We start from the raw sequence: 15,049 nt of genomic DNA, 5'->3' as shown, positions 1-15,049 counted from the left end.
ACGTTTTGCCTTTCAATTGCTCTACTCTGATCCGAAATCCGACACACCATCCCCTTTTTGGTCACAATTTGCATTGCTGCCCTAACTGAACATTGCCAAAAATTCGATGGTGGTAACACACAAACAATCGGACGGTGAGAGAATATGGAAACGAATTGGAGTTGGGTTCGGGCGAATCATCATCGTGCGATAGCTGCAATTGCACTGAAGGGAGACGCTCGATCCTGTACGTTTGAAACACATGCGATGACCCAATGTAGGTCGCTGCCAGTTTCTATACCAACGACGATGTGCCAAAACAAAGCCATTTCAAACCATGCACTATGGGACATGGTACCGAAAGCTTTACACTGTATGGTTGATCAGGTAAGGTATATTTTGTGTAAAAAGTTTCTTCAAAATTTTAAACTACAAACCTTGTTCAAAACACAATTAAAGAACGCTTCCGTTTCCGATCACGTGATGACAATATCGCCGACCAATTGTATTGTACCATAGTGCTTTCGACCTTTCAAACGCATGCTCATTAACAGGGCGAAATGGTCCATCGGTCCATCGGTATGAGTTTCCAGAGTTTGTGTCGGTTCTAATTCCTCCGAACACTGGGTCCGTCAGCCAAACCGAACTTGCGGTCCGTGCGTTCAGTTACGAGTTACAATTAAAACCGTCCGGTTCGTCCCTTCTGAAGCTGGAAGGATGGTTTAAGTGCTAGAAGACCCACCACCCTTGGGCAAGGAAGTGTTACAACTCTTGGTGTGCTATTTGTACATAGCTACTCGCGATAGCAGGATAGGCGGGCTCGGGCTACACATTAAGTGAAGTGCAATATATAGTGCTTTAGTTTCTTTCTCTCTCTTTACGAAACATGTTTTTCCGTCGCGTGTTTGCTAAGAACGCTGCCGGTTCCTCCAGCAGTGGTGACAGTGCGACTTCCTCGAATGGCAATACAGCAGGAGGCAGCATGCATGCCATGCACGGTAGTCTCGGTATGTCTGCCAGCGGTGTGCCGCTAGAATCTCCGGCCCGGTACCGGCGTGCACTGAATGTGGAGGATAACCATCGAGTGCTATCAGTGCTGCAGCTGACACCACTTTGGGAATACATCATTCGCAATAATGAGCTCCCGGTCGGGCTCAACATGAACGAGCTGTTTCGGGAGTTTTTGGAGCGATTGCACGATCCCGAGTTTCAGGTGCGCCAACACGCACTGCGTGTCTTGATTGACGTGATCATAGTGCTGCGAGATGAGACGGACATCTACTTTGCCCCGCTACTTCCGCCCATCATTGACAATCTGGGCCACCCTTCCCCGGCAGTGCGAAAGGGTGCGCTGGATGTGTTGAAGGTGTACATCGCCCAAACCAAGCTCCCCGAAACCGTTATGCTGGAGATCATGAACTACGGTATGGACCGAAATCCGAAAGATCCGCTAAGCAGCCGGTACATCGTGGGGGTAATGCTGGCACTGCCTTCGCTCATTCAACCCGCCATTTTGACCGCCAAACGAACGTTCATTCTGCGCGCAGTTATCAACGCGCTCGGGGGCAAGATGGTGCAAATAACGTATCAAGAGATTGCGCTTAAAATCCTGCTCAAGATCAAAAATACGATCGGTTCGCGCGAGTTTTACGAGTGCATTTCGGTGGCGTATCGGCGTGATTTTGACCTTCTGTGCAATGTGTATGGCTTGCCGAATCCACCGAAAAGCCCGCGTCGGGATCCAGTCATTCCTCCCGGTGAGATACCGCTGGGAAACGTTGATATGCGAAAATCGTGGAAACCAACAGTGACTCCCGGTGCACCGATGCCACCAATGCAGCCACTCTCACCCAAAGCACAGCGCTGGAAGTCTGGTAGCCATGGAGATATTTCTCGATCGACGGTGACCAACGATGCGGTGCGATTGCGACACCGAGTTGGATCGGACGAGCGACTCCCAGCGCAGCACGACTACATTCTGAGCAAAGGACCCGGCGGAGGTCCACTGCTGCGACGCGTTAGTTTAGAGAAGATTGACGATTCGAAGGTCATCATGGAAACGGAGATTAAAATCAACAAGGAGTCGGTGACGATGCGTATCCTAGAGGCGGAAAACTCCAACTCCAACTCAATCAGCGAGGAAAGCGACGAAGACAATGCAAACAAACGGTTCGGAGTGGTGCGTGTCCTTACCGACAGCGAGCTGGAGGATAGCGTCACGGTGAAATCGATTGCGGGAAGTCAGGCAACTATGCAACAAGAGCTGCTGCACTCTTCCGACACGGAATACGTCCGGAGAACGCCGCGACGCGTACGGTTTGGTGGAGAAATTGTTAAAATGCGCACCCCAGACAGCGACACATTCGATCAGAGCGATCAAGATGCACTTACACTCTCACAGACGTCAAACCAATCCACACAGCTGCTATCGTCCTCTTCAGCAACATCGGATCGAACGTCTTCAACGATGGCGCCCCCTCAGCGATCCTCGTTGAAATCGGCATCCTCGTCTTCTGATCGTAGCAGCACAGCCTACTCGAACACGATGATGCGAAGGCAATATTCGCAGTCGGCAGATACGGAACGATCATCACCTCCGAGCACTATGGCGCTGTCGTCTTCCGACTTTAACAGTAGCTTCACCTCCAAACTAAGGCCCTCGTCGGCAAAGTCGATCATGGAAACGTCCGGGCTGAGCGAACTTAACTCGGGATCAGATCCGGAGGATAACTTAGCTCCATCCATGGTAGCAAGCAGTGTTGCAGAGGAGGTAGAAAATAGCGCATCGCGAGCATCATCACGACCTAAATCATCTCTTACGCGTCCAAAGTCTGCAAAAACTCCTCCACCAGAGCCGAAGGAGATACAACAGCCTGAACCGGTTAAAATCAATAATACTGCTCCGCAACATCCAGAGACGCCCGATGCACAAAGCCGCCCAGAGCCCGACCCACTAACGGCGGCCGCTCTCGATGCTAGCTCCATCTTGGCCGACAAAATAGAGGAAGTAAAGCAAGCGATCCAAGGTATCGAAAGCAAGATAAACAACGTAGTAATGCAGAAGGCAGACTCGATCGATACGGTACAGAATCATAATGCAGGCCACAGCTCAACGCCCAAGCTGGAACCAAACCTCTCACTCGAAGTGCTTATGAAAACCAATCACAACGAAAATGCGGCCAACCTTGAACAGGATCCTTCCCAGGCAGAGCACAACAAGAAGGATTACACCAAAGAGCTCAACATCGAAATACCGAAAGAAGAAAAGCTACAAAACGCTCCACCACCACCATCGCCCAAGCCAGCCCAGGCCGCCGACAAGGGTGAAGGGGTAGCTCCCGTCACATCACAAACCAAACCAATACCCAAGATCGTACGATCATCAGGTATTCCTCGCCTCAACACGATGCCCTCACCAAAGACGATGCGGAAAGCGCACGAAACCCTCAACAATGCGCCCAAGTCACCGACCATCGGTAGCTCCGATGGCAAAGGTCAGCTCACACCGCAGCCTGCCAATGCGGTCCGCGGTCGTACGTTGTCGCGAAGCCGATCGGCCACCTCTGCCACGATGAAGCGAAGCGTCTACATCAGCCCCTCATCTCTCAGTCCCAAGCCGCACAGTGGCATCGAGATGATTCACAACCTGCTGCGAAGTCCGTCCACCTCGCCGCACCGAAGCCGTCGAAAAAGTTCAAATGTGAGCGATGCAAAATCGCTCGATATGATTGCAGCGAGCGATAAGAACAACAACAACACCCAGCTCATATCCAGTGTTAGCGAATCGGTCGTCGACGGGCGTACGGACAAGTGCATCAGCGTGAACGAGGATGACATCTTCGATGTGTTTGGGAAAACCATTGCGACACAAACGTCCGTCGACGAGCTGGTAGACCGCCCGGCGCCCTTTGTACCGTTTACTCGAACGCCTTCGCGGCTAGCATTCGGTGCACCAAGCGATGCAAATGGAAATGAAATCATCAGCACGCTCAGTCCATCAGCAGCAGATGGGCATGAAAAATTCGTTTCCTTCTCGAAAGATCGCGCCCATTCGCCGAACGTGTCGCGACCGGAATCGCCCAAGCAAACGCAACCGCCGATGCAGCAAATAATCAGCTCCTGGGAAGATCTCGGTATCGTGAGCCGCCTCACGCTTTTGCAGCTGAAAAGTCCGGTAAGTTTTTGAGGACAGCCATTTAAAGGTTACCTCGGCTCGGTCTTCACGACCATTATTAGTATGCCTACTCTCATTTTCGTTAGTGGAACACACAAGTGAAATGAACAGTAAAAGCCGTTGCGACGGCGTCTGACATTAACTGAAATAGGGAAAATCTAGATCAGGCCAGTAAATAAAACTCAACCTACCTACTGCTACTACTACCTTCTGCTGCTGGTCGCTCATTAGAATGACCAATTTTCTCCTCGGCTCCTTTGGTTTGACCTCCTTTTTTGCACAAATTACACAAAGACCGTCCCGCCAGCAGAAGCGTTGTTACTTTGGCTTAGAAAACTTTGAAAAGCCCCAGGTTTGGGTGAGACGGAGTTAAAAAAATACACTCGGACTACCCACCGGCACCTGTTATAGTCCTCGCCCTACGGCGATTTTCATCAACAAGCCTCCCGGTCACCTACATACCCAAGCCACCTGTGGGTGGCTACCTAGGGTCGTAGTTGGTATTCATTTTACCCAACCAAAGGGTTCGCTCAACCACCAGGCGAATGACGTACGTCCATCCGATTACATACAGGAGGTATAGAAATGCTTTCGAAAATCAAGTGCAACACGCAATCGATGCGACAACGGACCAGCCCGCGCTCTGTATATGGTCAAGCTCGGTTAAACGTAAGGATATTCCCACACAGCGCTGTCCGAAGAAATAACGAACCATCGGTTCATGGCTTCACATCTCGCCGCGTTCATCGCGTTTTTTTTTATATATAACCGTAATTTCCTTTCGTCACGTTGACATTTTACTTTAAAAGTGACGTAATCGGATCGAATCGAGAAAAAACATTGCTGCTGGAAATGATTTTTATTGCACTCGTTTGTTCTGCCGAACCTCGATGCATTGCATTATCTTTATTAGACGATCACGCTGATCAAGCCGAAGTATGAAAAATGTATTCCACACCGCATCGTCATCATTTCATTTCCGTAACTCGCTTTCGCTAAAAAGTGGGACGCTCGCTACCTAGGCTAATGAATCACGGGAAAAGTAATTACAAACATGTTCCAACTATTTTACTTTAAAAAAGAAACTCTCGCTCTGAGACCGAAAGAAGGACACCGGGACAAGAACAGCAAAAAACCACACACACGAATCTGTCAACCTGTAGTGCAAAGGTGCAAAATAGGGTCAAAAGCAGGTTAAAAGCTGCCTCGCCTTTGGTGCCCGAAATGGTACCGCGCAAGGAACACACATTGCGTGCTGTTGTGTTCGCCACCCAGCCAAGAGAGCGTTTTCATTTTTCTGTGCCACAGACTTTCCTCGCAGCACCACGAGCCACTACTAGGGAGTCACCTACATCCATGTAATTTTCCTACATTTCTCACCCATGCGCGCAACAACAACAAAAAGTAACACAAAGACTCCTTTTCTTAAAGCGACATCGACAGCAACGACGATTTCTTATAATGTCTTATCAACGTCCGGTTTACTTATTACACCCGGCTACGATCTACTTTCGTTGGCTCCTTTCTTTCTCACACACACACACACACACCGTGTTATGGCTTTTCTTTTCCTTTCGGTTTCGGACACCCTAGATGTGTCCCAAAACAAAACCCGCCAACACCAACATCCTGCTGCTGGCGGGCTCTTTGGCCAACACTTTTTGGGGAAAGGGAAATAGAGAACGGTGTCAACGCACTAAATCAATTCCACGCCACACTGCCACACACAGTGAGGGGACTTTCGGTTTCGTTTTCTCAGCCCCAAACCTAATCACAAACTTTCGTGCCACTAATTGTGTGGTGCCCTGTGTGGCTGCCGTGGGTGCCGACGGGTTTTCCCCCCATCTTCTTGACCCGGGGACCGTCCACCCGGTCGGTGACTGTGTGTTTCCGATTATGATTGTTGGCACTGTTCTCGCACTTGGCGCTTTGTGGCGCTGGTGGCTTCTCGAAGAAACACACTCGAAGAACCACACACAATTCCACCAATCTGACGTACGTTCCCAATCCTCTGGCTCTCTGGCGCAGCCCCCCCTTTTTATGACCATTGGACTGCGGTGCGGTGTTCTACAAAAAGGAAATCGGTACCACTTCGTACGCCGAAGGAATTTTCTAGGTTAGAGAAGACGAAGACGGCACACAGGGCAGCCACACAGCCAGCCAGCCGGGCTTAGCCGAAACCCTTGCCAATCCGAGGTTCAGTAGCTCTCCTTGAACCGGCCGGATAAGGTTGCCGATTGTCTGGTGATTAGTTCGGCAGCCAGCCAATCAAAACCGCATTGTGAAACAGTGTCCATTAACAGGCTTCGGTGGTGGTGATAATAGTCCATTTCAAGTATTACTTCTCTTCGCAACGGAAACAAATCCTCCCCAGCGATGAGAAATGTAAATTCTATTTTTTATCCAGTTATCGTTTACAGTGCAATAATAGTGAAGCAAGTTTACTCCCCAAGCCGGTGTATTGGGGCTTGTTGGTTAGTGAATTACGTCTCAACTTTTTGCTCCCTTCTCTCTCTCCCTCTCTCCCTCTCCCTCTGTCCAGGACTGGCGGTTACGGTCCCAAGGTTTCTGTAGCATCGAGGAAGCACTTAAATCATCCGATAATCTGGCAAAGGTACAACCCTATCTCGAGTCGCTGCTGCGCACGCTGCTGTCCTCGGAGCGGAATCTCGATGTCATTGACGATAAGGTGCGCATGTTGGTCAACCTGGTGTCCCGGCTGCCGCTCGAAAACCTGGAGGACCGGGTGGGACAAATCATGACCGGCCTGTGCCGGCAGGGCGGCCCAGGAAGCAACACGGTGGCCAAGGCACTGATGCAACGATTACCAACGGCGGCCATTGTTCAGCGGTTACTATCGGATGACTTCCTGCATGCCAAAAGTTCCAAGGTTAGCAATAAGGCTGTTCCGTTCCCGCGTGCTGGTATGGTGTTTTTGTGTTGTTTTCATTGCCCTCAATGTCTCGTTGCAGTTTCGCGAGAATGCATTGCAAACGGTGCTGTTTGCTTTAATGACATTTCCGAGCACCTACTTTGACATCAAAACGCTTATTTCCCGAGCGACCGAAGCGGCACTGGATCGCAAGAAACGCGTCCGCCATGTAAGTAGTGTGGTAGTGGCAGTTGTAAACCGTTCCGGTGGGTGTTTTTGTTGCTAATCCAGCTCTGTTACTACTTGTTCTGTTCGCTATTACAGGCTGCGCTGGACGTGCTTGCTGTGCTGGGACAAATTAGCTCTCCTAAATTGGTTCTAGACGTTGTCTGTGGCGCTGTCGGAACACGCTCGGAAGGAAACCATCTGATCACGGCCGTCAAGGCACGCCTGGCTCGCAAGCAGCTTCCCTTCATCGGCCCGGACGGAAGCGTAGAGTACGCAATTAAAGTTCCTTCTAACCGGGCCAGCTCGGTCATCATGTTCGGTGCGGACGTCGATTGGATCGAGGCTGGTAGTGGGTCCGCCTCGCCCACCTTCAACCGGCCCGGGCGAAACAAATATCCTAGCTTTCAAGTGGAAAACAGTTCGTTTGAAGACATCAGACAGTAAGGCTTTGTCCTAATAGGAAAACTCCACACGAATGCCCTCATGGCTGATTGTTTGTTTGCTCTTCTTTCAGGAAGCCAAGCTTCACCGTTTTTGACGAAATTAAACAACCGATTGAAACATCGAAAATTGCCACCCATTCGGGCTGGACATCTAAAATTCCGGTTTCATATGCGGTAAGAAATGTCATTTGCAAGAAATTGCATCTAAACAACCGCGTACCTTAACCCCGTATTACTATGCTCCGCTTTTGCGTTCGCCTGCAGGATAATATGGCCCAGCCAGTAGGACCGACCAATGGTAAGTTACTGTTGAGCGAAATGGTTTTGTTTCTATGATCTTGACACACTTTTCCCGAGGAGGCTTTACTGCAACACCTCGGAGCAGTAGCAGCAGCAGCAATACCGCACCTAATGCCGGAAAATCCCTAACATATGCAAATTGATGTTCTCCTTCATTCACACACACACACAGCCACTCGACCAATGTACGGCAATGGACAATCTTCCAGGTCGTACCCGGAGCTGCTCGACAGCAAGCTGACCGCAGCCGGAGCAAAGCCCGGCACAATCAACAACCGAAAGCTGGAGGGAAATTTGTCCGGCATACCGCAAATAGCGAATGGTAAACTTTCACGCAACGCAACATCCTCCTCCTCTTCGTCAAGGTACGTCCTCCTTCAATCATATCGATGCGTTACACCACTTAGCAAATTCCAATTTTCGCGCCATATCCCCCGTTATGAGCTGAATGCATTTGTTCTCCTATCTGATTAGATTTCCCGAAATGGATCCGAAGACGAACGGTAAGGCCATGCTGGCGAAGAACAATAACCCGTACGAAATGAGGACACCGCGAATGCGGGGCAAGCTGTATTCCCGCAACAGTGATGGGTTTATGAGCGACACAATCGGTAAGTCTTAAGGGCACGATCGTCCCGGTCACCGTTTTGCTGTCGCATTCTGCGTTTGCATAGAGCGTTATCTGATGCCCGGCACTGTGGTGGTCACTGCTTCCACTTTTTTGCCTGAATCTTTTCTGCAGCTAGTGCCAATAAGCAAGTACACAACGACATCCGACCCGCTACGGATCCGGTGGTGGAAAGTGAAGGTTTCAGACAATCGAGATTTGGTATGCGGTTCTACAATCCGAATCTAATGGGAAGGTAAGTGCACTTACGATACATTATCGAGCTTGTTGAGCGGTTCTTGGTATATCTTAAAGGCCGGGGGACATTGTCCGTACTCCCTAGTGAAATTTCAATTCTAACTAGCGCATCTGGCGGCGGGAGGTGGAAGCTTCCTTTGATCATCGAGGGAATGGTCATGCCGGATCTGAAAATTAAGTAGTTTTTTCATCGGTTTTTTTATGCGAAAATGACTGAAATACTTGCACAACATATTTATCTATCAATTAACAAGCTTTTCCAGTCCTGTTTAAGTAAAAAATCATGGAAAAATAACATATTTTCTGAAGCGGCTTACATTGCTTGTCAAAATGCTTCGGTCAGCCGCCGCCAGATGCACTAGTGAAAATCGAAATCACACTACCGAGGACGGACAATGTACCCCGGGGCCTTAATACTTTGCAAATGTTACAGATTAAATGGGTTTCTCTGCTTAGCTATCGGTAACTTGAGTCTCTGGTCATCGTCTGCCTAATGTGACCACAGCAAGTGATTCATTAGACCACTTTTCCGTCATAAATTAATATGCAATTAAATCATACAATGAAACGTTGATGTGAGCAATGCCATTAAAGGCATAGACTGGGCCGGTACAGTCCATAGTACAGTCGGCAGGTCGTAAGACCTAACAACAACACGCACGTCAAAGGTTCGAGCCGCCCCGTTTGAATCGAATCACTAATAAATAATATTGAGTATTAGTGGTGGATCATACGATTCAATTAACGACTCGAATCGGAGTCGAATGTGAAACTATCGGAATCGATTCCCACCTGCAAGTGCAGCAGGTGAGGTAGCTCAGTGTTGGAATCAATCCTATCCCGTGGGTTCAACGGAATTAGAGTAGATCCGAAAGATCAGTAGATGTGCAAGAAAGCATAAACAGCCAGTTAGGGTCGGGTCTTGAACCTACATTGGCCCGACCCAACTTGAACTCGCTACACCAACAGAATCGGAGAGTCGTGCTTATGCTTTCTTGCACCAATGCATCATTACGGTCGGCTCTATAACTCGTTACGACTTCTGATTGAGTTTTGAAGTCACCGATATCCAAGCCCATTACTGACTAATGCACACTTAGAGCGAATAAGGCTGTTGTGCGACACAAGTGTAAATCGAACTTACTGCATCAAAAGCAAAAGCCCGTTTCGTTTACACTAAATCATCTAAAACACAACCTTTATGTACTTCATTGCTATATGGGCGTACTTTATGTGTCAAACGACCTCCAAAATCAATTAAAAGTGCAATCAAGCTGTTACTTAAGCTATCTTTTATGTTGGTTCTTGGACATAGGTCAATCTGCGATCGATCAAGAACAACCAACCAGATAGCATATTTTCCTTGAGCTAATTGTATATCTCACAGTATGCATTCCAACCTACTGCTGGTCAGTTGCCCCAATCCATCATAACACTGGGCGTGAATGGACCACCGTACAGGACCACAAGAGCTCTATCTTGCGTCTTAAAGTTTGGTGTCACGCAAAGACCACATCATACTTCTCCTGCCTAACTTCACCTGGGAAAGCGAAGCGGGTGCTTTATTTTTTAATGGTTTTCCCGTGTACGTCACACCATAACGAGTCGACGAGTCCTTACTGAAAAAGAGGTCAACGTATCGAACGACCTTGGGTTAAGAGAACCAATTTCAAATCTTGGGGTTTGGGAATTGAAGGACCACCCTTGCCCATCCCACTTTCACACCCATGCGATACTGGACAACCGTTGCAAAAGACGGGTTGAAGATTCTCCAATGCTAGGCCTTTTGTTTGGTAGACTTGCTGAATAACGATACCTACAGCACACACACATCATAAATCATCGGTAGGGACCTCTTCGCTTTTTTGTTCGTCAATCTCAACCCCCGGTGTGTGTCGGTGTGTGTGACTGATACTTGTTTGCTGATATGGTTACTAGCTTCGACAGCAACAAAACACCGCCCAAACACACCCGTTCATTTGCGTTCTCGCTTATATCCCCGTTGTGCTGGCATGGCGCGGGATTCAATACCACCCAGCCGTGCCGAATGAATGAAAATGGGAAACTATACCAATAAATGAACGTATGGCGCGCGCTCTCCTCAGTGCATGGCGTTGATATAAACAAACCTTGCTAGAAAGGGGAGAAGAGGGTGGCGGAGGGTACTGAAGGGACGGGATACAGCCAGGACTACCACCGCCAGCAATACACACAAGTCCAGGAAACGTACACAGTGAAACCTACTGTGGAGGGTTGCCCGGTGTTGGTAGGTTTCGGCTTGTGCGCCCGCCTGCCATTATACATAGCCGTGTGTTACCCGGTTACCTTCAGCCAGTGGCGTCGCAACATTCATAGCCGTTCGGTGGCAATAGCGTGCTGTTACCCTTATATCACACATCGCAGCGCTGGACATCGCGGCGCAATCATCGGTGACCACCGGTGAAGTCGTGAAGGACCGAAGGACTCTTGGGCGAACTTCGGTCGATTCAGTCCAATACATAAGGGGGAATGGTCGTCGTAGTGCTAATCGATGCTATGTGTGTGTGTGTGTAGTTTTTTTTATCCCGCTCGTAACTGACTGGCGGTTTACTGGTGCTGCTTGCGGACTTCACACGACCAAATCGCAAAACTATCCTCGATAGTAGTGAAAAGTAGGCCACAGCGCGCTAATGGTGACAAGGCTGCCTGCGTCCAGTGTCGTGTTGATGATGGGCAGTGGTGTTGTTAGCCAGCTCAACGAAGCTTCTTGAACTTTCCTTGAAGGGAAGTGTTGCTTGTGTGCTGTGTGTGCTGACGTTGGGTGGAAAAGCTTACACGTTAGTGGTCAAATGGCCGTCGACGAACTTCAAATTACGCGGACTGGTCTGGTGTGCCACTTGCTACGCGTTCGTCATCGTGGTTAGACTACTGCAGCAGTAGTACGGCGTTGGTGTTGGCGGTAGTATGTTTGTGAAACTCGCTCCTACATACCACCGGATCTGCGGAAGCTGTTTGGGTTGCTTTCACCAGCTCAACCCGTCGTCGTGCACGTCCGAGGAGAGGGAAGAGGAAGAGGAACCAACGGTTCCACCGATTTCCACCCTCCAACAGTGCAGTGATAACAACAACAGTGCTGCCAATGGCGCCAAAAGCGCGATGAGTGTGTGCAAAACGATCACCAGCGACGAGTTCGTTGGTGCCCCGTCCGAGGGCATGCCGCCAGTGGCCCTCGACAGTAGTACTAGTAGTAGTAGTAGCATCTATAGCAGAATTTTGCGAACGCACCCAGAATTGGTGCGATTGTGTCAGTGGTGTTTCTTCAAGCGACGAAAAGAAACTACCCCACCCGTCTGTGATGAGACCAATCTGGGAGCAAATGGTCAGACCGAAGTTAGCAGAATACCCTCCGAAGTGGCTTGCATCAAGCTGGCGGAAATTACCAGCGTAGTCCCCTTCGCAAATGGGACAGTTTTTGAAACGCCACAGAAACTGTTCATACCGCGAGCGTGCGAAGCAAGAGACGACGAGGAAGTGGATGGTGGTGAGCTGGTCGTAATGTTCCCGCCACCTGTCATTGTGGCTAACGGTTACGGACCGCCGACCACGGCATCGAGCGACGTGCTCATAATGGTCGAGTTCAACGACGAAACGTAATTCACAATTAGCTTTTCTTTAACATATAATATCCGCAGAAAAATGGGGCCCGCGAGTGAAGGTGTAAATGGGGCTCCGTGCCAAGGACATTTGCTTTCTTCAATGTTTTTGGCTCATTTGAATATACGTACATAAGCACCTGTGCTGTTATCCTTGGCTTTGGGCGTTACGCCTTCACTTCGGAGGTTCAATCATTCTATTCCTATCACGCCAATCGATCGATCGAAGGCAGTGGACGTGGACGATAAGGGAGGAACTCTCTGACTCGAGACGTGTTCGCTCACCCTACGACCTCTACTCAGACTCACCAGGCTAATGATTTGAGCAGAAAATGTCTTTCAAAGTTCACAGTTCACAATTTTTGCCTTTGAAGAGTGTCATTATGAATTTATAATCAGAGCCTTTCGTTTTCTTTCTTTCTTTTCCATGCCTTTGCTTTGGGACCGTTCTTCCAGCCACAACAAACAACAAATGACTACGCATGTGCAGAAGCAGGATGTAGACCAGCGTCCTAATTTATCACCGAGCAAAGGCTATAACAACCATCATCACCACCACCACCACGAACACCATGCGGCCAGCAACGGAGGCGCAAATAATCGGAGCAACAGTGCGAGCCATGGTGAACATCAGAACTATTACGCCGATTCCAACATGGGCACCGGCAGCGGTACTGCACCGAGCACTCCGCATCGGACACGTTTCCTGGGCGAGCATCAGCCACCGGCGGGGGCAGGCATTAATCAGGAAAGCTACATCATTCATCGGGACGAAAACTATGACAGCGAGCAGGACGAACGATCAAGTAACGATTCCACCTCTACCCGCATCATCTCCAACAGTATTTTGAACTTTCGAGAGCGCGACCGAGACCGGGTAACGGTTGGTGGGGATGGTCCTTATCCTAGTGCCCTATCCGGTGGCAGTCGTCCTCCATCGATACCGTCCGTTTCGCGACCACAGTCCGTTAGCTCGCACAAGTCGATCGGTTCGGGAGTGCTCAAGCATCAAGCAACGCCGGAAGGTCGTACATCGCGCACCAGTAACGCTTCGTACAGCAATGCGTCCATGAAGAATGCATCGATGGGGGACAATGTTTCGCTCAAATCACACCGCTCGTTTGCGGTGAAAGCCCCTGGGGATGATCGTGCAGATGGTGAATGGTATGAAGAACGGGCTACGACACCGATTCATAGCGAGATGGATGGAATTAGCTCGAACCAGGTGCAGTATGAGTCGGACTATGATGAGGAGGACGATGAGCAGGTTCGAAATCACGATAGACACTTAAAACCCAAATCACCGACCACTCCGAAGCGCTATCCTACACCAAGTCCACGTCCTTTGCAAAGCTCGTACTCCACAGAGGAACTGTCCAGTCATAATGCCTACAGGCAACAGGAGGGAGAGGGGGATGAGGAGGAAGAGGAGGACGAAGAAATCGAGGAAGAGCTGGCTATTTCCAGCCCCAGAAGCCGCGTGCAGTCGGCTAGCATGGGCAATTTGCAGCATCTGGATCGGATAGAGGTAGCAGAAGAATCTCCAGTGCCGGTTTCACCGAAAAAAATTCGTAAGAAACCGTTTCTAGTGCGTCGCAGCAGCAAAGTGGCCCCCGTGAAGGAGGTCGTATCGAGCGTGAAGGCAAAAAATAAGCTCAACGAGGTGATCTTTCAGAAAACGTTGCGCCGGTTCGAAAAGCCGAAAGACGCTCTCAACAATTGCCTGACGCATCTGGAAAGCCCCAACTGGGAGCAAAACATCAGTGGGCTTCAATTCTTCGTGCGACTCATACGCCACCATCCGGAGGTGATCGACACCCAGATACATCTGCTGTCGGTGGCTCTGGCTAAGCAGGTGCGCAACTTGCGCTCTCAGGTGGCCCGTGCCGCCTGCCAAGCTTCGGCCGAGTTTTTCGCCACCCATCGCCGGTGTCTGGAGGGTGAGGCGGAAGATATCGCAACGCATCTGCTGCACCGTACGGCAGACACCAACAAGTTCCTACGGGCCGACGCTACCCAGGCGCTGGAGGCCATGTGCGACAACGTATCGATTCCAAAGGTGGTGCACATCATTTCCTACAAGGGAGCGACGCACCAGAATGCGGTCGTGCGGACGACGGCCGCCAAGCTGCTGAACAAGATCGTGCAGCAGCTGGGCAGCGAGAAGGTGTTCGCATTGCCTAAGGAAACACGCGACAAGCTCATACTGACTGGGGCGCATCTGCTACTGGAGGGATCGCTGGAAACTCGCAACTACACCAAGAGCATGTTTAAGCAACTAGCAGACCACTCAAACTACAGCAAAGTATTATTAGAAGTGATACCTCCGCGGACCTATAGGAATATAGAGAAATCGCTGAACAGCATTCGGCAAATGTCTTAAATCTTCTCCTCAATCCCCAGCAACCGCTGCTGCGCTGGTAATGTTATGGTGGAGCAGTTGGTTGCATATTTCGTTTCGTTACCAAAGCCGTAGTGAAATTCTCTTCTGTATTCTTACTAATAAAAATGTACGTAATTTAAATAGTGTGTTGTGTAGTAAACATTACTGTACTT

The 15,049-nt window shown here is 49.7% G+C and overlaps 1 protein-coding gene across 1 annotated transcript; it reads left to right on the top strand.

Annotated features, from left to right (window-relative positions):
* The first annotated feature begins 612 nt into the window (after window positions 1–612).
* Window positions 613–15,017, top strand: LOC121595409. The gene is made up of 12 exons (XM_041919369.1): window positions 613–4,153; window positions 6,696–7,043; window positions 7,126–7,254; window positions 7,350–7,693; window positions 7,768–7,870; window positions 7,961–7,994; window positions 8,169–8,361; window positions 8,471–8,607; window positions 8,739–8,859; window positions 8,919–8,931; window positions 11,781–12,490; window positions 12,950–15,017. Exons 1-12 carry the CDS (start codon window positions 866–868, stop codon window positions 14,874–14,876), a joined length of 7,347 nt encoding a protein of 2,448 aa, XP_041775303.1. The 5' UTR covers window positions 613–865; the 3' UTR covers window positions 14,877–15,017.
* Window positions 15,018–15,049: the final 32 nt, after the last annotated feature.

Source organism: Anopheles merus, chromosome 3R (genome assembly GCF_017562075.2).
Source record: "Anopheles merus strain MAF chromosome 3R, AmerM5.1, whole genome shotgun sequence".
In the NCBI taxonomy this organism is placed as follows: Eukaryota; Metazoa; Arthropoda; class Insecta; order Diptera; family Culicidae; genus Anopheles; species Anopheles merus.
This window is presented reverse-complemented; position numbering and strand designations above follow the sequence as displayed.

What these genes read in the sequence shown, in the direction of transcription:
- LOC121595409 (XM_041919369.1), top strand. Translation starts at nt 866, where the DNA reads ATGTTTTTCCGTCGCGTGTTTGCTAAGAACGCTGCCGGTTCCTCCAGC. An exon ending in TGCATGCCAAAAGTTCCAAG is followed by an intron (nt 7,044 to 7,125) that starts GTTAGCAATAAG and finishes GTCTCGTTGCAG; the next exon opens with TTTCGCGAGAATGCATTGCA. An exon ending in TCCTCCTCCTCTTCGTCAAG is followed by an intron (nt 8,362 to 8,470) that starts GTACGTCCTCCT and finishes CTATCTGATTAG; the next exon opens with ATTTCCCGAAATGGATCCGA.